The 27,076-nt window shown below is 32.9% G+C and overlaps 3 protein-coding genes across 3 annotated transcripts; all 3 read right to left on the reverse strand.

Moving 5' to 3' along the window:
• Window positions 1-2,419: 2,419 nt before the first annotated feature.
• LOC145614083 (uncharacterized) lies at window positions 2,420-11,537 on the reverse strand. Its single transcript, XM_081669082.1, has 16 exons — window positions 11,480-11,537; window positions 10,378-10,454; window positions 9,369-9,610; window positions 9,195-9,262; window positions 8,656-8,866; window positions 8,093-8,173; window positions 7,919-7,996; window positions 7,226-7,303; window positions 6,494-6,571; window positions 5,902-5,979; window positions 4,271-4,411; window positions 3,641-3,721; window positions 3,488-3,565; window positions 3,271-3,348; window positions 3,020-3,100; window positions 2,420-2,849 (listed from the first exon to the last, which is right to left on the reverse strand). The coding sequence occupies exons 1-16, from the start codon at window positions 11,535-11,537 to the stop codon at window positions 2,768-2,770; spliced, it is 1,590 nt and encodes a 529-aa protein (XP_081525208.1). The 3' UTR covers window positions 2,420-2,767.
• Window positions 11,538-15,916: 4,379 nt separating this feature from the next.
• Window positions 15,917-18,835, reverse strand: LOC145615612 (uncharacterized). The gene is made up of 5 exons (XM_081670683.1): window positions 18,635-18,835; window positions 18,331-18,558; window positions 18,108-18,229; window positions 17,793-17,853; window positions 15,917-16,066 (listed from the first exon to the last, which is right to left on the reverse strand). The coding sequence occupies exons 1-5, from the start codon at window positions 18,797-18,799 to the stop codon at window positions 15,917-15,919; spliced, it is 726 nt and encodes a 241-aa protein (XP_081526809.1). The 5' UTR covers window positions 18,800-18,835.
• A 1,169-nt stretch (window positions 18,836-20,004) lies between these two features.
• On the reverse strand, window positions 20,005-25,396 carry LOC145614316 (uncharacterized protein At1g76660-like). The gene is made up of 3 exons (XM_081669354.1): window positions 24,890-25,396; window positions 22,851-23,967; window positions 20,005-20,590 (listed from the first exon to the last, which is right to left on the reverse strand). Exons 1-3 carry the CDS (start codon window positions 24,926-24,928, stop codon window positions 20,391-20,393), a joined length of 1,356 nt encoding a protein of 451 aa, XP_081525480.1. The 5' UTR covers window positions 24,929-25,396; the 3' UTR covers window positions 20,005-20,390.
• Between the last annotated feature and the right edge of the window lie 1,680 nt (window positions 25,397-27,076).

Raw genomic sequence — 27,076 nt, forward strand, 5'->3', positions numbered from 1 at the left:
AAAAAATTGTCTGTCTTTTCAGTTTCTCCTTTGACGACAATATGAAAAAGCGCCAAAGAGAGAAAAACATCAATTTATCAAAGACCAATCGGTTGTATACTTGTATAGTTGTATTAGATTGTCTTTTCGTGTTATCTTTTTTTTTTTAACATATAATAGACGATATATATATTAATTAACGAGTTTTACATAGCAAAGTTCAGGTAAATAAATTAACCAACCATAACCTCAACCCGAAAAAAAAATTAGAGGCTATGTAATACATATAAGCTACTGATCTCCTATGCAAATGAAAAATGGAGATCAAAACAGAACAACACAAAACACTAGTGCCCTGCCGAACAACATTACTAAAACTAAAACTAACAGACCAAGAGCCTACTTCATAATTTAGCTTGACATAAAGAAGATCATGTTAGTAGTTAAGTAATTAAGACAACAAATACTTATCTGATCAATGTTGCGTAGATCAAACTGACAATTGCCGCGTCGTGGTAATTAAACCACTGACCTAAAAGACGATTCCGCGCTACCCCGGTGCAGTAGACATCAAGCGGTCGCCCTTCAGGATAAGCACGGCGCCAGAATTTGTGTGCACTCACAAACCCGACTGGAACTCAGAATACTTGCCCAAAATCAAAGGAGTATTTTAAAAGGAATAAGAGAATGTTTGATTTTGCATTGTGTGTGTCTTGTGGAAGCCAAGGAACCTTGAATATATGTATCATGTATGTAGAGAAGAAAAGCAACGGCCAAACTTAAAAGTGGAGTATCATGAGCCATTAACCAACTAATAAATTGGGTAATCAAGGAGGCAACCGCTAGGCATTAATAATCAACTATGAATGAGTGTAACCCCCAAATTATCAATGGCATTTTCAACAACTTAATTCAAATTAATAGACCATGAATATTGTAATAGATACAATATTCCAATAACAATAAACCGTTAAAGAATAACGGACACCAAAAGATAAGATGCCCATAACCCACTTACTGCTTCTCAAACAAGTAGTACAAAAACACTCCAAAAAATAAACGACACAAAGCTTTTGGTAAATTATCTAAGTGAGACTCTCTCTATCATTTTCTCTCCTCTTTCTTTGTGTTTCACTCAAGAACTTCCAACAGATCATTCCTCCTGCTCCATCTGATTTCCTTCTTGCACAACAGCAACAATGGCAGCCAGCTCTTCATTGTAAATTGGCCTGATGCTCTCTGGACAAGCCAAGACGATGCCCAACACTCATCTCCAACCCAATAGCAGCCAGTTCATGAGCAACTGCGTTGCTGTCTCTTTTAACATGAGTAATTTCGAACACATAAAAAAACTCAATGATTTCCTCAACATCTTTCAGAATAGCAGCCATTTCATGATGCAAATTATTTCCTGCAGACCTTAGCATTACCTGAATAGATAAAGCATCCACCTCCAATTCAACCTCCTTCATCTCCAAACGCTTAACCATTGCAAGACCCTCCCTAACAGCAAGTAATTCTGCTGCAAAAGCTGTTACAGCATTGTATTTGCTCGAGAAACCCATTATCCAAGAGCCATCATCCTTACGAACCACACCTCCTCCAGCAGCCACGTTAATAGCAACCCAAGCACCATCAGTATTTACCTTAACCCAACCTTGAGGGGGTGGGTTCCAAGATTTCAGAACTCTTGAGCTGCTAGCAATTGATTTTCGTGTTATCAAATGCTCATCAATGTTGCTTTCAATCTTGTGATTATATACATTTAAATATTTAATACATTGTTTTTTTTTTTTTTTTTTTTTTTTTTTTTTTTTTTTTTTTTCATTTTCGATTAGTCCTTGTGATTTACAATTATATACATGTATTTTCATATATATAAGATGGTTGTTAATAGGTTTAGATAGGTGATGTAGTGTATGTAATGAAATGGTATTCCTTGTCTTCTATGTGACATTCTAATTAGATAATACCGAGTATATATGATGAAGATTTTATTACTATGTTTAGTCTAAAGAGGAGATTTTCTTACTATGTTTAGTCTAAAGAGGAGATTTTCGTAAGTTTGATTTATTTTTCCCTTAAAAAAACGATGATTAATTAATAGAGTACCCATACATTTTACAAAAGTGTATAGGTTTATCATACTCTATATTGTTGTCTAATGGTTGGTCTTAGCTTTTTGAGGGGGGAATAAGATTACTTGCTACAAATTCATTGCCAGCATTGGGAGTTTGCCCACTTGTTTATCATTTAAAAGAAAAAAGTCATTAAAATCTCATATTCATAATTCAAGGATTATAACACACCCACATACCACCACATTGACGGTGTGTGGTTAGAAGAGCTCCCTGTGAGCACGCCGCCTGCTGTACGTACTTTCTGATGCTCAAAGTATGAGTTAATAAAATTTGCTATTCTCCGGTCCAAAAAAACAGGTACATAATCATAAACAAGATAATAATATAAAGGGACCATAGGAGGAGCAAATAAGGTTCAACCGTCACATATAGCTAGCACCAAAAACAGAAATATAGGCAATGTTAGTTAATACAAAACCATAGTCCAAGCTAAGGTTCTACCAGGAATACAAGTCCTGCACATTGAGCCAGGAACAATGAAGATCTAGCAGATGCAAAAGAGCTTCCGATCCAAAACTACTTACTTGGTTTCCAAAAAAATATAGTAAACTTGAGCAGACTGTATTCACATCATATCAAACATTCAAACTGCCATCTCAGTGAGTAGACAGAAACTCCACCCTTCGACATTATCTACTACAGAAACCTCATCCTTCGACATTATCTCCTTCAGCTCCATCAACTTTTGACAGATTCTTCTTCTCCCTTTTCTTCTTTCGTTTTTTCTCACTAAAAAAAAAGATAGTGCGGGATCAAGATCAGAAACTGTATATATATCATTAGACAACAGGTACAAACAAATTCACTAAGGCCACCATTAGTAACAACACTAAGGCCATTAACCAATACTACAATGTAAACCAAAACAAGAAAGCAAATATAAGAAAGGAAGACAATACCTCTCCTTATCATTACTATCAAGTGGCTGGACTTCTTTCACTACTGGCAACACATAATCTAGCTTCCTTCTCACAGAACTTCTGTTGCAGAAAATATATAAACATTAAACTAGCTTACTTTCATGAATAAAATAGATATGAATTAATATCATATCAGGTATGTATATCAATATAGATATGAATAAAATTCATGTTATAATTTAAAACCCAACTTGTTTGGTGTTAAAAAGGAACTTTTTACAAGGCCTTACCCTTCATTAGTATCACCATCATTATCAGCAGCAATAATTGACAGAGTGTTCTCCACTTTATGTTTTCTTCCTTCCTCACTAAACACACACACACACAAACACAAAAAATACAAAATGAGGCCCTACCAAAATGATAAGCTTATACTATACCAATTCATCAAGAAATCAACTTATTTTGGATGAACAGATAAATTGAAACAAGTTCACAAGGCCTTACCTTCCATAGTCATTTGCATCAATAGCTTCAACAGTTGGCAAATGCTTGTTTCCTTCTTTGCGTTTTCGTTTCTTCTCACTAGAACTCACAAGGAAAAAAAAATGAGACAATCAAAGTATAAAAATATGATTTGGCAAATAAACAAGGCCTTACCTTGCATTGTTTTGTCCTTCGATTTCGTAAGCAATTAGCAAATGCTTGTTCGCCATCTTCCACTCTCTTGTTTCATTCTCACTAAAAAATACACACAAAAATGAGGCTTACTAGATAGAATAGACACAAGTAACAAAAGATTTACTCAAGATCCATCTTCATTAAAACCAATAAATAAAAGGAAAAAGAAGAAGAAAAAAAAAACAGTTATATATAACATTGTATCTCGAACATCCACTTGGATGGAATATGAACAAACTACATAAGTGGTTTGAGTTTTACATGTTAGAAGTTAAAGACAAGAATTATAATCAGGAAATTTTGATAGAAACAAAAGAGGAATACCAGCAAAATTTGAACTGACAATTACTTATAGTCACAGTATATACTTAAATGTAAATATAAAAACTGACCTCTTTTTTTTGTAATTTAATTTAAATTTCAGAATAATTATAGGGCCAACCTACTAGAGTTGATAAAAATCCCAATAATAACTACCAACAGAATGAAAATCTTTAATTTGTGAAGCATATGCTATATCAAAAGTCAGAAATAGATTATATTATTTAAGAGAAACAAATAAAATAGGGTAAAAAAAAATGAGCTTATATAAAAATGACAAAAACAAACCTATTTTGATCATCTTCATCAATTGGTTCCTCAAGCTCCTTCTTCTCCTTCTGCTCATGACGCCGCCTTTGTCTTCTCTTCATCTTTTTATCCTCCTTAGATTCAAGGACAGACATTTGAGGGGTATCACGCTTTGTAGATCTATTAACAATGAAGCAAGAGAAAGTAGGACAAAATTAGTCATTGTTGTAATAACAAAGAATAAAAGAAGGATTGCACACAACACATTATGGTAATTGAACACTGACAAAGAAAAGGCGTGATAATTTAACACTGACAAAATAGAAGAGTATTAGAGTTCATTGTGACATTTTAAAGCTCTATGTTGCTTCCTTACAAGTCGTATGACTTCAGCTGTGAATGTCAAGAGCAAATAAAAGAATTCATAAATCTATATGAAACTCAAACATAGACTGAAGATTAGTTGTGTATAAGTAATAGTGAATGCATGTCTTAAATTTTATGCACAAGAAATCATCATTTTATGCAAACAATCTCAACTATATCAACTCATCAATTTTTCTTGCCTTGTTCTAAGCATACTTCTAATTAAATAAGGTTTTTTTATCCTCCAACATCATTATTCATTACCCTTATCTTTTTATCACTCTATGGTCTTTAGTGACTTTATTATAAATTGATCAGTAATGCTGTTCAAAAAAAGCAAATATATATTGAAAACTTTACTGATTTACAAAACTTAACTTATTGAAAACTTGATCAATTGAAAGCTTCATCATGGACAGTTTGACAGGAATAAAATTGACATCAAACTTTACAGATCGATTTACTCTTAAGTCAGGCTACAGCTTTTTACAGGGAAATAAAGAGGTTAGTACTACTATAGAAGAGCAGGACAAGGAATTTCTGAGAACAATATGGAAGCTTGATACATTGCCAAAATGGAAAAGAAGTTGTACTATATATGATGGTTTAGCTTCAAAAGCTAATTTACAACATAGAGGGATACAAATGGCTACAGAGTGCGATTTTTGTGGTAATGACAGAAAGGATACACAACACATTTTCAGGTTCTACTGTAGTATTGCAAGAACAGTTTGGAAATATAGTGTGTTAGGTAACAATTGGGAAATGAGTGATTCCACTTCCTTGAAAGAGTGGGTTCAGAATTATATCCTGCTATATTATAGCAATAGGAAAATGAGTGATTCCACTTCCTTGAAGCGCAAGCCTGCCTACAGGCTCTAAATTGGGCAGACAACCAAAGGATCGAGCATGTCACTATTTACATGGATTCAACACAACTAATTTTTTCTCTACAGGGAAGACAAGGGGTGCCTATATCAAATAAATGGACGATAGAAAACATTCAAAACATAGCAAGGAACTTCCAGCAATGCATGGTAAGGAAAGTGCAGAGAGAACAAGTTCAGAGAGCACATGAGATAGCAAACTTGTGCCGTAAAAACCTTATTATGTTTAGTTCTCCCTTTAATGCTTAGTGTATTTTGTGGTTTAGCTTTTGTCAAAAAAAAAAAAAAAAAAAAAAAATTACAGATTTACAAAACTTAACTTATTTGGTATGAAGATTAGATAAAACAAATCATTAAGTGTTAGGAATATAGGAAAATATTAATGTATTTTCCATATTTCTAACATTAAGGCCTTACCCTTCAACAATATCTCCTTCAGCTCCATCACCTTCTGGCAGTTGCTTTTTCTCCCTTTTCTTCTTTCTTTTTTTTTCTCTAAAAAGCAAAGATAATAATAATAAGATGCAGGGATAATAATTGCAGAGGACGATGATAAGAAACTAATATATATGTAGTACTTTAGACAACAAGTACAAACAAATTTATATGCCATTTTCACCCAAAATTATGCAGTATATTGTATTTAAAAAGTTATCAAACTGAGCATAGGTTTTTAAGTTTACAAGATGATTGAGCCACATAAAATAAAATTCCTATATGCTAGATAGACAAGAAGGAAGGCATATACTAACAACTTAGCTTCATTATATTTATAAAAAAAATCCTTTCCAAAGAAGCTTACGAAAAACAAATTTGTTTCACTAATCTAGCTATGGTGCCAAAGGATTACAAATGAGTGGGTTTAGATTAAAGAGAAATTAACTTGATCAATTGAAAGCTTCAACATGGACAGTTTGACAGGAATAAAATTGACTTCAAACTTTACAGATTTACAAAAATTAACTTATTTGGTACGAAGATTAAATAAAACAAATAATTAAGGCCTAACCCTTCAACATGTTCTCTTTCAGCTCCATCAACTTCTGGCAGCTGTTTTTTCTCCCTTTTCTTCTTTCTCTTTTTTTCACTAAAAAGCAAGATAATAATTAAGACGATGATCAGAAGGAAGTATATACTTTAGACAACAGGTACAAACAAATTCACATGCCATTTTCACCCAAAATTATACAGTTTATCATAATTAAGATAAAGAAATTATAAAACTGAGCATAGGTGTTGAGTTAAAAAGACGATGATTAAGCCACATAAAATAAAATTCCTATATGCTTGATAGACAAGAAGCAAAGCATGCTCAATTTTATAATTGGTTTCACTAATCTAGCTTCTTTTCCAAAGAAAAGAATTTCACATAAACCAATTCACATGCCTATATGCTCAATAGATAAGAACCAATTTTCCATAGAAGCTTACGAAAAACAAATTGGTTTCACTAATCTAGCTATGGTGCCAAAGGATTACAAATGAGTGAGTTACGTTGTTGCATTTAGATTAAAGAACAAAAAAAGTAAGGCCATTTGTCAGGTATATGCCTTTAATAATATCTTTGTGTTCTTATGCTCATTTGCTTCTCTGTTGTTTCAAATTTAAAACTGGTTATAGAACGGAATTGTTAAACTAAATTCAATTAAATATCTAGTTCAAGAGATGAGAACAATAAGTAACAGCACTAACCATTATTAGAATGAATGTAAACAAAAGCAAGAATAAGGAAAGACAATACCTCTCCTCTTCAATCCTATCAGCTGGCTGGACTTCTTTTGCCGGCAACACATAATCCAACTGTCTTCTTACAGAACTTCTAATGCAAATAAAGGTGGTGAAAAATGTGATAAAGCAATAAAAGACAAGAGAATAAGAATCACATTATAAAAATTCGAGAAACCCAACTTAGAAAGGTGTTAAGATAGACATGAATAAATATTCCATTTTAATACATTCATCTAAATTCAGATCTAAATAAGTAAATGGAATTCAAGTAAACATGAATAAAACAGATTTCATGAACAGTCAATATGCAATTTCAGGTCAGGTGTATTAAAATAGACATTAGCCTTCATTAGTATATTCATGATCAATCATTTATGCCTTAACAATCATTTATTCACATGAATATAACATCATTTCTATTTTAATATATCTAAATTAATATAATTTTTGTCATTTCTATATAATATACTTCGTATTAAATAAGACAATACCCTTCATTTGATGAATATTTGTCACAAGAAAAAATGAGACAACCAAGTAATAAGAATTAAGCTACCAGAATGATAGTCTTACAAGCTAAGTTAACAAGAAAAAACATATTTCATTGATGGTTAAAACATGAATATAACTAACACTATACTAATTCAAAAAATCAATGCAACTTTGGGATGAAGATATGAATTGAAACGAGTTAACAAGGCTTTACCTTCCATTGTTTTCGCATTCAACTTCATCAGTGATTGGCAGGGGCTTGTTTGATTTTTTCCGTTTTCTGTTTTTAGATCTAGAATTCAAAAGAGAACAAACTATGAGACAATCAAATTAAAGTATACATGTACAAATTAATAAGGTGAAATATGTTAAAAAGGTAATACCGTACCCTTCATCATTGTCTCCATGATCAGTTTCAGGAGCAATAGGCAGACACTTGTTCTTCCCCTTTTCTGACTTTTCTTTCTTGCTGAAAAATCACAAGGATACTAATTAAGGGTACCATCACCAGCAACATTGAAAAACTAAGATAATAAGCACATATATTCCCACACCATCAACAATCCAACAAATCTTTGTCTTGCCCGGATAATATGTGCTTGCATTGTTTAGTTAGGACCAAAATGAACTATTAGCATATTGAGCATAGGTAAAGAAAATGATTGAGGCCTACTAGATAGAATTTTTATAGTAATAGACACAAGCATCAAGACATTGACTCAGAATCCATCTTCATTATAACAAAAAAGAAAAAGAAAAAAAAAACAGTTATACATACATTTTAACCTATAAATCCTCTGTGTAATATAAACAAACTAACATACATGATTTAACTTTTACATGTTAGAAATTGAAGACGATAATTATAATCAGAAAATTTTATTTGAAACAAAAGAGGCAATCTTGTCCAAGAAATATTTCACGCTACAAATTTTTTAACTTAAAACTTACCCAGGTTGTTTCTCTTCTTGTATAAGATGTTGATTTACTAACGCTTTTTCAATTGCTTCCTTAATAATTGCTGCACTTTGAGCTACAAGTTGATGTTCAAGGCTAACTGGTATTTGGTTCAACGATTCAGCTAAACCCGGCAGCAATATTTTGAAACTGAAACTTGTACCACCTTTTTCCTTGACTGCTTCACCCACAATATCAGCAGTACCTAAAAGTGATAATCGATTGCATTATATTAGAGAAATTTGAATAGCTACCTTCACATCTACCGGACACAAACACATATCTTTGAGAATGAATCATAGGCATAATTTTCCTAATGTTAGTGCTATAATAACAAAGCTATAATACGTAGTAATAAAATAAAACATATATTGTTTGTATTTTAAGCTTTACACTATTTAGCTAAATAGAACAAAATATTATACGCTCAACCTTTAATTTTTCATAAATGAAAATGCAGCAATATTACTAGAAAGCATTAAATTTTACATATTCTTAGTTACATTACAACTTATAAAATTAGTGGATTTTACCAAGACCAGGAATCTTGATACTTAGCACAGATTCTTTTTGCTGGATGCCTCTTCCTCCATTATCCATGCTACAAAAAAATTAACATTCACTGTAAAACAACAAATTAATATATATGTTGTCAATAAATATACTCATAACACTTAAAAGTAATAAATAGGGAAAGAGAAACATACATAGGAGGGGCAACAAGATTAGTAGGTGATGGAATATAATCGTAGAGATATCCAGCAAGATGAACTCCCCTTGAACCACTAAGGGAGAAGACTATGTCTTGAGGTCCATGAAAATCCAACTTAAGATTAGCCATATCACACTGACATACTTTCAACGAGCAAATGAGAATATCACTTGCATTGTTGTAATTCACGGAGACCAAGCTTCGGTCGTTGTCTCCCGATTTGTTCTCCAAAGTAGCCTACAAATTATTCAACAAAATACATATTATAGACTTGGATTTAAATGTCATTCTTAACTTCACATCAAGAAAAGAAAAGAAAAAAAAAAAAACATCCTTCAAAATTAGTTACCTTTCACAAACGAAATAACAAAGACTATATATGCTAATAAGGGAAAACAACCAAAAAAAAAAAGCTTAATAATTTAACTGGAAGCTGCTTAATTTATACAGTATAAATTATAAAATAGTGAAACATTCCCCCTAATTAAAATTATAATTTATTAAGTGGTTTGATAAAACAATTAATAAAGGATGAGGTTAACATATCAATAATTTGCCATTTCATTTGCTAAGCTTTTTCGACAAATTTTTATGATTTTAGTTTCTATTTTAAAAGCTCACAACGCAAATAAAGGAAAAAATGTTTCAGATGTATAGGTTAGAATTACTTTTTTTTTTAAGGTAAAAAGAAATAGGAAAGAAATATCAGCAAAGAAATGAAAATGGATCATTACCTTTTATGTGAAATTTTTATAAGGTTTAGATTAGTTATCCTCATTATGCTTAAATTTATTCTACTACTACATCACAATTTGTATTTGCACACTTTTCATTTTTTTTTTTTAAAAAAAAAAGAAAACAGCAACAACAATTTTAACTTGATATACTAGCTAGTTATAACTTATAGGTGATTTGATAAAAATAATAATAAAGGATCGATGAGGCTATACAAAAATTACAAACAAAGAAATAAGAAGCAAGCAAGTGAAGACTGAAAACAAAACCTGGGAAATATGAAGGCTCTTGAATGAATTGCAAGGCAAAGTCACTGTAACTGGTTTTCCCGGCAAAACCTTGATCCCTACATGTATGGAAATTATTCATTAATCAAATTTAAATTAAAACAAATAATAATAATAATAATAATAATAATAATAATAATAATAATAATAATAATAATAAAAGGAGTGAAACAAGGTTGCATTTGAAGCAGAAGAAGAATGATCAAGTTGATCTTATAATGAAATTTCTTTGATAATTATTGTCAAAATTGAAATTAAAATTGAAAAAGTTAAGATTTTTAGAGTGTATGTAACAAGTATAGGTAAATATGGGAGTACTTGATTATAGAGTTTTAAAAGAAAGGAGATGAAAGAGTGAAGGGTTACAGTAGGTTACTTGTAGTGTGATAGCGCGCTTCCAAAGATGAAACTAAGCTTATCCCATTTTAGTATACACACAAATCACCCCCAAAACCCACCTTAAACATGAAACTAAGCTTAGCCCATTTTAGTATACACTCTAAAAACATAATAGGTCAAGATAGGCACAAGATTAATTAGGCATAAATATTAGGCAACACATACATCACTTAATTTCACTCATATCACACAGTTCACAGCAGACTCATCTTCTAAGTTTTAGGCCATTAAAACTACTCAAACTTGCTTGGAATCACGCCAAATTAATATGGTGATAGCCTAACATGATACTAATTTATTTTGGGCAAGAAAACAAACCATATAATCATATTTGAGACTCATAATTCACACCCAAAACATGTTGCAACAAGTTACTCGCGGATTTCAGTCTCCCATGCTCAAAAACAATTAAGTCCAAACCATGTTTAAACCTAATGAAATCATCTCAAAAATACCATACAACAGTTAGGGTTTGATATTCATTACATATAGGCATGAAAACATGAACAAAACTCATCAAATTGGGAATTAAACCATGCGAAAATATGCAGCAAAAAGGGCAACTAAAATACAGTAATAATATCCTATAATCAAGGTAACTCTACCCAAAAATATATACTTCATAAGATAAGCATATCAAATAATATCTTAACAAAAATTCAAAAGGAAAAACAAGATTACGTACCCCAGAAAGTCCTCTCCGGAGAAGACCGTTGGTCGTCGGACATTTCACTGATGATCATATTTGGAAAGTTGAGATTGAAAAAAGAAGAAACGTGAAATTTTTGTTCTAGAAGGTAAATATAGAAGTAGAAGATAATGCAAGATAGTAGTCAATTGAGATTGAAGAAGAAAAAGAAACGTCAAGTTTTTGTTTATAGAAGGTAGATAACTAAAGACAGTATATATATATATATATGAGTAGAAAGAATGAAGATCATGAATAGGTGAGTGGGAATTGAATAAGGAAGGAAAGTTGCTTGCGTTTACCGAAGAGTCTAATTATTACACTACACGATCATCATTATTATAGAATAATCTTTTCAATTGTCTGTCTTTTCAATTTCTCTTTGAGAATAAGAAAAAGCGCCAATATAATGAGAGAAAAATATCAATTTATCACAAATTATTATTTGTATTGTTGTATATGTACATATGTTTTTAAACCGTGCACATTTTAATACTTGTTAAGTTGTTATATGATTTTTTATGAATTATTTAAGAGCTAGTGCAATATAATTACTTTGTATTTGTATATATTTGGGGATTTTTTTAATTTAATTTTTTTTTTACGAATTACAATCAGATAAATCAATTATGGTGTTTAAAAAATAGTATTATACTTCATCTAGGCCATATTGAATAATTGTTACAATAATTTGGTATGACGGGGATGAATTAAGGGGATTACATTAACAATAATGTCAATAAATAATAAAAGTAATTATTGATAAGAATTTTTATTCATTGTATATATATATATATGTTGTATATCTAAACATATTATTAGGGTGTTATAAACTTATAATAGTAATAATACAAATATCGGTGTATGTGTACTACTCCTTGCTTTAAACTTTATTTTACAAAATAAAGTACATAACTACTATATCAAGAAAAATTAAAAAAATTAAAAAGTCAAAACCCTCATAATGCTCGGAAAAATGGTCCAATTTCATATATTATAGCTAGGGGTGACCCAAACCTTCTATCAGTAAAAAAAAAAAAAAAAAAAAAAAACAGTACTTAAAATTAAAATTGATATCTAATGTTTCAGTCTTTCAGATATAATTGATCCGGTGATGCTCAATTTTTGAATAACCATCTAATATTACTATGATATAACGCCACCACCTAATATAACCTTTCATTTGATCTGGTCATATATGGTGTGATTTCATTTAAACTACGGAGTATTGATTTTGGAGATCATAGCAATAATCCATTAAATGAATTGCGCTATGCCACTTTCATTGTAAAATGCACGTTAATGAGCAAATTAAAATGCATGTCATGATGGGGCTTGACATTAATTAATGAGCAAAGGATTAGTGAAGGGTTGAAGGTGAATGAGGTTAATAATTAATTAATGAGAGGTGATGAAGAAAGAGGGATATCAATTGTTTATAAAGGATTTGAAGTTTTGAACCGTGATAGAATTACTGTACTAGTGTTAGGGTCGGGCAATGCCCTAAGTTACTGTATTATTTTCATGATAAAATCTTTATTAATATTTAATTTTTATTGAATGACATGTGATATGGGTAATAGCTTAATGATTAAGACATTGAAGTTTAAATTTGAAGTTTTGAATTCAAATAAAAAATACAATAAATTACATACATGGTTCACAACTTCACATAACCATACAATATTATTTTCTAACAATAATTTAGTCTTAAGCCATATTTAAAGCATGTAACTAATTATGTGTTCCTTATAATCCTTTTATATGTTGGTTTAAATTTGTTATGAGTACTAAAGTAATTAAATATGTGTTCCTTATATATGTTGGTTGAAATTTGTTATGACTTCATTATTTAAAGCCCAAGGGAACACTATGGCAATGAGGGTCCTACTGTTCCTAGCCGTGCCTCATTGAAATGAGGCACCCTCAATAAATATCAGAATATTTTTAAGAAATATTTTAAGTTGTCACGGCCTCAAGTGCACCTCTTTGAATACGGTTTGCAAATTTCAAAAAACCATTGTATCCCATTCGCCTAGCACCTCAATGCCTCGGCACACTTTATTTTATACACTGGCATTAATACTACTATTTGACTTACTAGCATGACTGTTAGCTTCCTTGACATATACTTCCTCCGTTTTCTTTTACTTGCAACACACCTTTTAAGCACGCAATTTTAGGAGATGATTAGTGAGGATAAACAAGCGATTTTATCAATATAATTTTTACACGAAAATTAGAATAGTGTTAAGTATCATTTGTAAAAATTATAATGAAAAATTTGTCCGTTTACATTACATAAACCCGACCTCAAAACACGTGCCACAAGGCTGTGTTGCAAGTAAAAGAAAACGGAGGAAGTAGTTACTAACTAGCCTTTTAATACTAATAAAATCATTGAAATAAAGGTTTTAACTGTTTGCATTTCTTATGGAAAATTTGAAACATAGGTGGGAGGAACATAACTATATTTAAGATTCAAGAGGAATTTAAGTGAGTAACATAAAAACATACTCGTAAAAGTATAATTTAGGGAATATACAGGGACCAGCTATGATTTTTACTAATCTATACTATATATTAAAAGGCGTTCCTTTTAAAGAAACAGTGCCACGTGGCACTCTTCAAAGTATGTGTACGTATGTCACAATGCCATGTCATCATCCAACATATATGCGCAACGTAAGCTAGCCACTTCATTTAACAAAATAAAATATGCTTACAACAAGATTCGAACCCATAACCTCCAATATACATAGGTAATTCTTTTACCATCTCAACCAACTATTATTAATGTTTCAAGTTTCACATAATATTATAATATTCCTTTCATTTATTAAGTAAATCAGAGGTAATATAATTCATTTATTTTTCACAAGATTAAAATATAAATACATATGATGTAAAAAAAAAAAGTGACATCCAAGGCAATGCCCGAACCACTACACACACTAACTACACAAATAATCCAACATAATTGTTAAATTAAAGTAAGAAGTACACAAATTAGCAACCCGGGGCATCGCCTAGGATACACACTAGTAAATAATTAAAAAGACATAAATTGAAAGGTTAAAGGGAATGGGGACATATGGCACTACTGGTTTGTGTTTAGAAAATACTAGATTAGTGCTTGTGCAATGCACGGATTTACCAATAATATATCTTGGGATTTTTGTAATTTTTTTATAGTTTACAATATTTATAAGTTCAATTTAATTGACCTTAATTAATTATGCTAACAACTCCTATAAAGACTCTAACAACCTAATATGAACATAAATTACCAAAATAATATGTACTTATTTTAAATTAATTACCTAAATAATAGCTAATATATATATATATATATATATATATATATATATATATATATATATATATATATATATATCTATTTAAAATTAAATAGCATTTTTTTTTCAAAAAAAAAAAATAAATAGCATTTTGAGCGGGAAATCTTTTAATGAAATAGCGCCACGTGTACAACTTTGAAAAAAGATGACATCAGCGATTGCTACTTTAGTATTAATTATAGATTATAGATAAACCTAAAAAAAATAAAAAAAATAAAAAAAAAAAGAAAGAAAAAAGGATGATGTCAAAAATAGTTTAGGCGGGAAAATTTTTAATAAAAAAGTGATATGTGTCCCTTTATGATGTCAGCAAGTTTTGTTTTAGTAATAGTTACTAGACTAGATATAGATTTTATTTAACACCTCCCCCCCCCCCCCCCCCAACACACACAAATAAAAGGCAATTGGTACTTTGTAGTTAGTCTGCTTTGCGTGGATCTGACAGATTTAACCTTTTCACCAGTTACAATACTCATTGCCAAGGCTTTGTACATCTTCACCTTCTCAGACCCTCCTAGGCACCTAGCCGGCTAGCCCTAGTGGGATTTGTACTTAGTAGTTGTAATGTAGTATAGAGCATACACATTTTTGCATAACTCGATAAAGGTGTTACAGACTACATAAGCACATGGAGATTCCTCATATGCCATTAAAAACCTTAATTAGATCAGAAATCATATGATATAGGTACGCTCATTCATAATTTGCAAACTTTTAGTCCCTTTATGAAGTACCAACATACGAAGAGGATTGGCTGCAAGAATGTTATTCTAGAAACTGACTGCCTAGGACTTATCAAAGGCTGCTGTGTACTTCTCTGATTTAGACTCCGTGCTTGAGGATATTCTGTCCATGAGTGTTTGTTTTGATTTCATAGCTTGGTCTCATGTGTTGAGGGATGGCAATTTAGTTGCTCATCACCTAGCTAGGATTAGGCCCTTTGATGTAGAACAATTATAAATGAACCATTGTCCGTCGGAAGTGTCTTCTTATGTACTCTCGGACGCTTTGTCCAGTAATTAATACACTGTCTATCTTTCTTATAAAAAAAATACTAACAAAGGTCTATAAATTTCTACAATACCTGTACAGAAGAGCCAATAATAGTAATGGCTGTAGGTGGGCCATGAAGTTGTTTCTCCAACCATTCCCATTGTGAGCTTCCCAAAACACTTCCACCGCTTGATATAGGATCTCTAAAGTATCTAGTGTCAAGAAGAATGACCTGAAAAATATAAAAGTGAAAACTGCATAATATTGGACAGGATTGAAAAGAAACAAAGCCAAAGTAAATTGCACCAAATTATGAGAAATTTGAAAATAATAGATAGCAAATTAGCAACCCTTACACAGATATAGAAATTTAGCCTCTGTTACATATTAGTATACTACCCAGGTGAGCAGGTGGGAAGGAAATGGATGTCTCTTACTAACTATTTTGAGGATGATGTTGAGATGAACAAGGATGTGACAATAGAAGTGCCAATGGCATACTGGTCAGGAAAGGGCGTGTCGAAATTCCAGGGGGTAGGTGAAAATGGAGGCATAGGTGAAATCTTGTCACGGGTATCGGTTAAATAAAGATGAGCATCTGAAAGAGGTTGCTGTAATCTGTTTCAGAGAAGCCATGGGTGTCACTTTATGGATTTTATTCCTGAATTTTCTAATATGAATGGGCAGTGTTTAGTAGTGATGGTGATTGATTGAATTTCAACGTATGATATATTTATTTCAGGGCCTACGATACATGTTCAGCAGCAGAGGTAGCATTCCTAGCAAAGTTTTTCTTGAAGTATTTTGGTCTTTATCTGCCTTAGGAAATCATTAGTGATTGTTATATCAAGTTTATTAGGCGCTGTCGGACTACATTGTGCCATTATGATGGGATCAGATTTAAAGAACTATATGACAGGTCATCAACTACAGTCATACGGAGCATAATAATGACCAAAAGATTTAAGGAGTTGCCACACCATCAAGGCAAGTGCACTTTGAGTTCAACATTAAGGAAAAAGTAGCACTGAAACTTATGCCCAAAATTAGAGGAAAATTAGCACTAAGGCAGGGCAACAGTCCCTGACTCTACCGCTGAGTTATATCCCTTCCCTGCGTTTTAAGTTATAAAATGACAGTCCCTTCCAGGTTGTTAAAAAAGTTGATGAAGTGACCTAAAAGTTAGATCTTCATGAAAGGTAGAAGGTAAACCCTACCTTTCATTTAGTTATTTAAAAAATTCATTTAGTAAAAGACACACATAAGAAAATGGAGGAGTATAAGAAAAGTAGGCAACTTTTTGTTCCAAAACCTTAATGACATGGTTGACGAAGTTCAAATGCTAAAGTTAATTCAAATGGTGACGTTAAAGACATGCATCTAATCTTGTTAAGGCAGGTAGGATATATATTTCTTACTTTTTACAATAAATTTCATTATTTGATTGATTAATGTCCTATTTTAATACATTTCTACGAAAATCACTATAGGCTCGTAGACCACGTCTTTATTAAAATTCATATGTGGAAAATTGTTTGGACTTAATGTTGAAGCATATTAGAAAACTTCCAAAGGTTATAGTGCATGATTATGATAAGGACCATGGTCCATATATGTATACACTTATACATCTCTTGTGAGCATGATAAGGAGATTTACAAGTCAAAGGAATTCGCATAGGCTGTCAATTACTAGATTTACAGCATATTTCATAACCCCAGCTCAATTTCATAAAAACTTGAGAAAGAAGGTCACATATAAAAAATAAAAAATAAAAATGGAATGCTTCCAAGTAGCCAAAGAAAGCGGGGGGTAAGTTGACAACTCCTCCTGTTAAGGTAACTAATCATTGATGGAGAGGAGAACTAGAATTTTATTACGGTTGCAATGCAAATACCACTGTCTATTGGCTTAAAGACTACATTATGATAACCTCTAGGGGGAAAAACAAGGCATACCTTAATTTGCTTACCAATAGGGCCATAAGTGTAGGACGTATAAACACCAGCTTGCTTTCTCCTGTTAGTAAACAAACGATGCAACAACCATAATTGTATAAGATTATAAGTTTACAACTCGATAAAAGGTCAGGAATCAAATGATATGTTTTGGTAGTAAAAGAGAGTCACAGACAACATGCAGATATCGTAGTAAAAGAGAGTCAAAATCGATAAATTATGTCAATTTAGCAAACAATGGGACAAAGATAATGCATCAAAACCCACAAAAATCATTAAATACATGTATGATGTAATTGTAAGCACAAAATTCACCTGGGACTATCCACAGGCTCATCCAAGAAATCAAGCAGCAGCCTCTGATTGATGTCCTTGCCAGTGAACTCTTTACCAGCATCATTCAATCCATAATCATGATCATCCCATGTTCCAATAACCTACCATATACACACGATTACTATTTTTCCGAACATCCCAAAATAGTATAAGCAACTACTCCCTATTAATAAACTCGGGACAAAGGGAAGAGTATACAAACCTTAGAACGGTTACGAAGACGAGAGTAGGCAGGATGGGTCTTAGCCAAGTTGAACTTAGATTGCATTTCAAGTTGAGAAGAAGGATAAAATCTGGGAACATTTTTCCAAGGCCCAAAAGTGCGTTGCTTACCAAACAATCGAAAAGGGCGTTTATTATCACCATAAATATTATCACCAAGCCAAATGAATAACTGGGGATTGAAATCATTGATTGCATTCCATATAATCTGCATTACAATTCAAATTCCAAGTGTTACTACTAGCAATTGGTACTACTAATCTATAAAAGGAAAGGAAAGAAACCTGAGGATTGGTTTGATTGGAGCATGAACCGAAAGCAATTCGAGTTACGGGAGACTGAGCATCGATATTAGCGACGGTGAAAAAGAAGCAGCAAATGATGTTGAGGAGGATCACCACCGCCTGAAACTGCCGCAAAATCCGCCGGCATAATCGGAAATCCAACATTTTCAAGGTGTAGCTCTGTATCACCGTTTAAAGCACAACAACTTTGTGCATTTTCAGAAGAGACTTCAATTTTACTTGGGAGTATCGTATTAGTCCAAAGAGTGAAATAGTAAAATAAATTAATGGAGAGTTGATTACTTGATTTACAATATACCAAGTATATTCTTACTAAACAAATCTTGTCTATCAAATGGGGAGGTGAAAATCACTGGTTTTAATGAACTACTATTGTCAAGTTAACCCCTTCACTCACAATATATTTTACTCCGTAATTATGTTGTTTGTCAAGAATTGGCTCAAGTAATAAGCATTTTTTATGTCGCTTAAGAGAGGTCTCGAATTTGAACCTCACCGAATGTTGAAAATTCTTGTTGGGAAACTCACTCACCATAAGTCAAATGTGCGACCTGAGTCGGATTCAGAAGTAATCAGAGTTGAACTCCAGTGAACCTAAATAGGTCATACTCTTAACAAAAAAAAAGTATCCTCACCCCCCCCCCACCCCCAAATTACCTTAACCTTGCAAGATTCAAACGCGTACATTAATACATATGGCATACAATTCCTTGAGTTAGCGCTTTTATCATTTATGAATCTACTAATTACAAAACATGCTGACGTAAACAATAAGCACAAACTTTTTGTAGAGGTATTGTATTATAGAATTTACACATTTTTTATATTATAAAGAGAAAATTTTCAATCTTAAAGACGGAAAGAATAACCCCAAACTCAAAAACTTTCAAGTTTGAAATTTTAAAATTCAACCTCGATGAAATTATTAATTATTATGAAGCGAGTAGTCTACTGAATAACCTTTAGGCTTAAGAACACTCCCATCTTGATTTTAGAGAATGAATACCAAATAGTAAGCACACTAGAACCACCAAGTTCAGTACTTACATTTCTTTAGTATCATTCTCTCCAAAAATCAGAGGGTTTTATTTTACAACACTCTCCCCACATAACATCAGCCACATGATCAGAAAACATCGGCCACCTCACCGACAAAAGCTACCTCATTAGCCACTGGCCATCAGGTAAATGGCACGCTGCACGCACCTATATTCACAATTTCACACTACCAGGCTGCCCGCATAGTGCAAGGAAATCTAACTACCAGTTTCTCAATAAATTTAATGAAAATAGTCGCACTTGCAAAAATTGGACTTGAAAAACAGATATGACAACGAAAAAACAGGAGAAAATGAAATATCAATATACATATTACTATATTAGCAGTATTAGGTCTAGATGCATAACCAATTTCAACTATCTTCAAATATGAACAATTCCAAGTATCTCGCTTCTTACACTGACTGCGAGAAAACCCAGCCTATCACAATTCTCCCACACCAGCTACTAAAAGCTAAAAAGAGGCAGGGCACACCAACTTGCAAAACCTAGACCAATAGATGTCGACAGTGCAACATCAAGTCACCTATATAAGAGAGGCTAACCTCAGTTACAAATTAGACTCATGCTGCTGCCACTTACAAAAACACTCAAGCCAGATTAGAAGACATTGCCATCAGATTCTGGGGGTTTGGAAGCTGAGGACATAACCAGTTTGAAAGCTAACTACTAAATACTAATGCCATGTGATATCTCCTCTAGCTTCTCGTAAGCTCCTCCCTCGCCTATACTCAATTTCAGCATCCGAGCAAGAAAGACCCATATTTACCTTCCTGCTTTTTTTGGATTTCCCCATGTTTGAAAATATCTCTTCATCATCTGTCAAATTACGGTTGCTTGGTGTACTCCGACCAGAGACATTTCCAGGCTGCTCATCTGAATCATGAAATGATGATAATTAAAATCAGCATAGATAAACTGCTATATAGGAAATGAAATGATAAGTTATGTGACTCCTACACCCAAATATCTAAAGACTGCCTCAAGAATGTCGCACTTGTACAATAGTAATAGCAAGCTACAAATGGGTACTAGTTAAATTATTCATCTAAAGCACACACATATGGATACAAGATTTTTTTCCTTCTCCCTCCCCTGTCCCCGCCACTGTTCAGCATACATATACATGAAAAACTCTCCTCACTATCTATATTCAAGTAAATTGTGGACATTATAGATTATACTCGTGTAAAAGCAATCCTTCAAGTTGTCAACCAATAGGTTACATACAGCCTTCTCCCAATCACTATTACTATGTAAATAACCCCAAGATGAAATACCTTTACTCACAACACCACCAGTCCACGAGAATGAGGACCCTGATATTATAGAACAACTAGAACTTACTAAAACAATTATGGATCTTGATTCAGAAGTATCTGCATAGTTTCAATTAAAGAAAGAGTTGGACCTGCCATGTATGGCACATAATCATGAGTATGTGCTAAAGACAACTCCTGTCCCAAATCTCCCAATCAAGTAACCATGTCAAGTAGGAAAAGGAAGGATGGGTACAACTGAAGTAAAAGGAAAGAGGAGAAAACTATTAATGGTAAAGTAAGATCCTCAACAGGCTAAAGTCATGCTTCAGCCTAATTTAGCATAAACTAAGACTTTTCCTATATCTATATATATTTTTCTCCAGACAAGTAATGTGATACTGCCAATTAGGAGAATTCAGTCCAACCTTGAATCAAACCACTGAACAATTATCATTCTGAATAGCATCTCAAAACCCAATCAATTGGCAAAGCCTCATATATTCTAAGAAGCATGCTTCAGAATTTATTTATTTATTTATTTATTTTTTTTTTTTTTTTTCTAAACAAATCTTGGCAAAGATTGGCTACATGACAGCTCTCACAGACTATTGTATACTACTCTAACCATAAAATTAAATCGAGGTGTTCCCTTCATTAGTTGTTATGTAAAAACCTCAATTAATAAAGATTAATAAATTATTTAAGGTACTAAGTAAGAAGTTTATATTCAAGTATAATCCAATTACATGCTCAAAAACTTCGATGTATTAATATTTTATACCATGATGACTTGTTAAATTGTTAAATGATGGCTGCAAGAAATCATGTTAAAATCACATGGTGCTGCTTATGCGATCTCATGAAGTTAATTGCAATCATTAGTGTACCTTAATTTCATTAATCCTAAACCCTCAACCCAGCCCAAAAAAGTTGAAACCCAAAAACAAAGGAGGGTCTTACAATCCAGGTTATAACAGCACATAACATTGCTGGGAACGGAACAACTATATTGCACAAAATGGACAAGGGAAGTAGAAATGGAGATGTTTGATATCTCAACAGATTAAGAAATCAAGTATTAAATAGGTAAAAGAATAATTATCATTAACCAATTAAAATTTGGACATTTTGTGATGCATGTTATAGAGCTTTTTATTTTATTTTTGTTGATTTTACTTTAAACAGCGAGAAACACAACATAAGAGCAGAAAATTAGCTTTGCCAGAATGACCAAGGTATTTGAAAATCATATAGGAGATTTGGAGATATGAGGTGTTTGGCCTGCCACAAATCATCAGTAATTTATCTCATTAAAACAGCTAACAGGGAGGAAGAAAATATCCATGAATAAACCTACTATAAATCTACTCCCTCTAACACACAATGTCTATACTTTTTTGCTACCCCAATTATACTGTATTAAAATTTTGTTTATTATGAGAACTTCTCGACTAACTCCCAGATATTAGTATTCAAAGAGACCTCGACATGTTGAAGCAGATATCAAAGAAAGCTGTCCTTTTGGGACGGAGGGATTATTACAATACTGTTACCAACAAAAGGAGAAGACAGTAAACATCATATATACGAAGTACTACGCAGGAGAAAAGTATATTTTAAATAAAATTCAGGGATTTATCTCTTTTAATGATGAGAGGATATGATCATAGTTGTATATTTTACCATATTTGCACACGTTCCCTTTTTTTTCTGCATGATCATGAAAAGGAAGGATACCTAAGACCAAAACTCCACAGACCTATTACTCCATTCAGATTTAACCACCCCTAGGTGGTGCACTATGTGCTTATATCACATGCAGTACAGCTATCAATTTAAATTAACTATTGAAGGCATGAAAAAGTATAACTTACCTTCAAATTGTTTGGATGAAACTGTACCCTGTCGAGCTCTACCATTCATATCTGACCATGACTTTGTTGATTTATCACCAGGAGAATTATTTTCTGACTTTCTTGATCCCACACGTCCCCAATTTAGTAGTGTCGCTTCTTCTACATGGGGCTTGTTAGAGGTGCAGGGTACCATGGTGAATGATTCATCCATAACATCAGATATTTCCACATACTGAGTAGTAGTGATCATTTCATCAGCACTAAACCCAAAAGATGCTCTGTAAGCTTCGAGTTCCTCCACTTCTTGCTTGTTGTTCTTGTTTTGCTTGCTCTGATTCACAGCTCCATTAGAGTAGGCATCTGACTCTTTAGAAATACTTAGCCTCCCACCAGAATGCGGTTGGTCCAGATAAAACTGAGCAAAAGTTGCAGGACAGAAAAAGTTTGAAGTCTGAGATTGAGCGCCGCTGTCAGTATGCCATCCTCCTGAAGCATTTCTTGGATGTTTTGCACCTCCAGGGGAAAGGGAAGTATCCCAGGAATCCCTCTCTGGATAAAATAAACAGTCAGCTGAGGTCCTTGAAATAGGCGATCTAAGACTACTAGCAGGACTTCCAGGAGAGAACGGATAGGTGTTTTGAAGATCATTAGCAGGCATATAATTGACCTTCCCAGATGACGAAAGGAACTGTGCATAAGGGACATCAGGAGAAGAGGGTGTTGTTAGGTGAGCCAATTCTGGAGGAGGGGTCAAAGGCGCAGTTGATGGCTCTGTCGTAAAGGTTGAAAAGACAGGGGGGGTAACCAGTTGGGTTTCATGAGCGTATGGCCCAGTTGCATACATAGTGGAGGAAGGGTTCCCAGGCGAATTAGCAGACAACGAGAGGTGGCAACGCGGTGATTGAGCAGTTGAAGGAAGAGCCGAGTTTGAGAAGGAGGCTGGAGAAGAGGGAGGGGCGAGAAGATGTGGAGGCAATGAAGGAGGTTGGTTAGGTAACCCAACACCCTGCGCTCCATTAGGCTGGTTTGCAGCTGCGTTGCCATCAGGTGTACGAGATGATGGCACAATACGTTTCCCACCCTTCTGAGCTCCAAAACAAGGGAGTCCACCCCAACATCCTCCCCATTTCTTGCGCTGAAAAGAATAACAATGGATTAGAGTTTGAAATCAAGTCACCAAAGCTCAATTACCTTACATAACAAGATATGGGTATATAAATTCCATAGACAATAATAAACAAGCTAGTTCCGTAGTTGTTCGACATGGAGTATCATTTTGTATTTGTGGATGACGAAGTAAGATTATTTTCACTCATATAACACTCAAGTCTTAAAGTTATTACAGCCATAAAACACAAAGGTGACGTACATTATTCATTGCTGCATAATTTTTAAACATCCTAACTACAATATATTTCCCTAATCTCGTTCTCACAATCAATGAAAACAGTATACAAGTATCAGTGCAATAAAATACGATCAATGACCGGAACCCTGGTTGAAAGAGTGAAGCAGACGTTAAGGATACCCAGAAAAGGTTATTAAAAAGCAATAAAACCAAAAATCAAAAAAAAGGGAAGCAGTAATCAGCATCTTCTGTAGCAAAACAAAATCAACAAGATATGATAGTTTAATTTACACGACTGTTAACTCCAGAAGTAATAATAATACGAGTACTTAAAACAAAGCAAAATCCAGAATTCCAATCATCCCCTTACAAAATATCACTCTATCAACTTCAAAAGCAGAAGATTATATCTATCTTTACTAAAATTATTATAATTATAAAAGTGCATTTTCCTACATTTAACCCCATCTCCTCAAAAAAAATAATTAAAATTAAAAAAAAAGGTAAGGGATTTATAGGCAAGAATTCTGGGTTAAACAAATAATAAAAAATCAATAATTTACCAAAAATAAATACAAAACAACAAAATGCAAATGCACATCTGGAAAATCAGGAAAAAAATGAACAAAATCAGATCTGAAATTAACAACAAAGACAAAAAAAACAAGTAAAAATAAAAGATAAATAGATAGATTGAAAAAGGGATTACCCGTTCTTGCTGTGGAAATCTGTTTTGCTCGGACCCCATTTTACAAACACAATTCAACTGCAAAAACTCAAAATTTGATGAACATTTCTCCAAATAAAATCATCAATGTTTTTATATAAATTAAATAAAAAAAAAAAAAAGAAGAATGAAGAGTGAGACAAGAGTAGGACTAAGTGAGTAGCAACGTAGTGTCTGAGTAGTAGTAGATCTGCTATCTCTATCTAAAGGACCAAACCCAGAATTATTTTTATTTATTAATTAATTAATTAATTTTGTAAATAATGTAAATATAAATAAAAAGGAAGGAATGAAAAGAAAAAGAGGAGAGAGAAAGTAAAAAGGAAAAGACAGATGCTTTAGTAGTATTCTTGGGTTTTGGAAAAGCTGGCTTAATTACTTTCTCTCTCTTCTTCTTCTCCTCTCTCCATTTAACTGAGGTTACTGTTACTCTTCTTCGCCCACCATTTCTTTTTTTCTTCCAATTTTGCAGATTTGCATGTGCAAATGTGCCAACTGATTACAATTTCACGGGTTTTTTTAAGACCAACTCCTGTTTATAATATGAGTAGTTGACATGGTTTTGACTTTTACATTATTCGTACTTTTATATTGGTGTTGGAAATGATAATGCAATCCGATCATAGATTGGTTACCATTACGATCCTCACTCGTACTAGACCGAATGGATTAATGCTTGATTGTTGGGTGTAATTCAATGTATTGCTCGTAGGCCCAATAAAGTTACGGGATAGCCATTTGTGTGTTTTGAGCTTTGGTTTTTCGGTCCATATAAATACTAATCTTCTCGTTATTGTTGAGTTGCTTTTTGGTAAGAAAACTAAACACACATCTCTTGAGATTTGAACAATTCGTGCAATTTCAACCTTCGAACTCGGATACACGAATTATGGAGGTTGTTGTGTAAAACTTGGAGGCGTGCGTCACTGGGATATTTGTATCGGTAGTGGCGTATTTTGCTTCTAAGGCAGTGGGTACCAAACTACGGCAAAATCGTAAGAGGATGGTTTTTTATTCGAGTATGACGATCCAATTTGTTCTAGGGGAGTTCTTAATTTAGCTAATATTTTTCATGGAATCAACGGATATTTTTCCAACAATTTGTTAGTAAAAAATTACTTTGTATGCTATTATACGGAGTAAAATATTACTCCATTCTAGATGTGTTAACGGTTCGGGGCAGGTTGGGTTTTGATGAAAGAGTGGTCCGTTTCGAGCAAAGGCCTTGGGTCAAACAAACTTTGGTAATCAAAACCGTGCTCAAAAGTCAAAACCGTTGTTTTAGGCCAAGCATTATTGGATTTTTGGGTCGAAATCGAGCTGGATCTGTTTTTTTAACTAAAAATGCAATTATGGGCTTTTGAAAATTTGTCCAAACTCAACGATTTTGGATTGGGCTAACGGGTCAGACCAACTTTGATTACGTATACTCCTATCTATCCTTTGAAACATTGTTTTATGTTTAACTAGTTCTTTGCCCAAGCAACGCTCGATATTCACAAGAAAATTACGGAGTATTTTTATAAATTACTATAATGTATTTGTACATAGATTGTGTATACAATTAAAAATATTTAATTTATTTAAAGTAGTTTTATTCTAATTTTTAGGGGCATATTCTCTTTTATTTTATTTTTTAAAAATCAATTATCTTATTATCTCTTAAGAAAAAAAATACTAAAAGAAAAAGAAAAGTTTTGGTGGAAAAATTTTAATTGTGGACGCGACACGTATATTTTTGGGATATTCCTAGTGATTATTTTAGTATATAGTATTGATGATCAATATATATCTTTAATTATGTATGAAAAAATAAAAAATTTTGATTCACATGAGTTTCAAACTTTCATTTTGCTAAATCTACACAATGAAATGAATCTATAGATATCTCATTTTTCTTTTTCAGATAAGGACAACTTTGTAAACCTCAATCGTTCTCTCAAAATACAATTAAGGTAAGTGAGCCACCAATTTAAGCTTGGTCTAGTCATCTAGTGGTAAGGATTATACCTTCTAACCTTGAAATTGGGGGTTCAATCCCCACTAGAGACACTTGGAGGGTGGGGATCTCTTACCCTTCCTCCTCACTCTCAAAGTGTCTGATTTGTAAGTGAGCCAACGGTAATATAGATATTTCATTTCATTTTTTTATTTTAATTTTTTTTTGGT

Source organism: Chenopodium album, chromosome 25 (assembly GCF_948465745.1).
Source record: "Chenopodium album chromosome 25, dcCheAlbu1.1, whole genome shotgun sequence".
NCBI lineage: Eukaryota > Viridiplantae > Streptophyta > Magnoliopsida > Caryophyllales > Amaranthaceae > Chenopodium > Chenopodium album.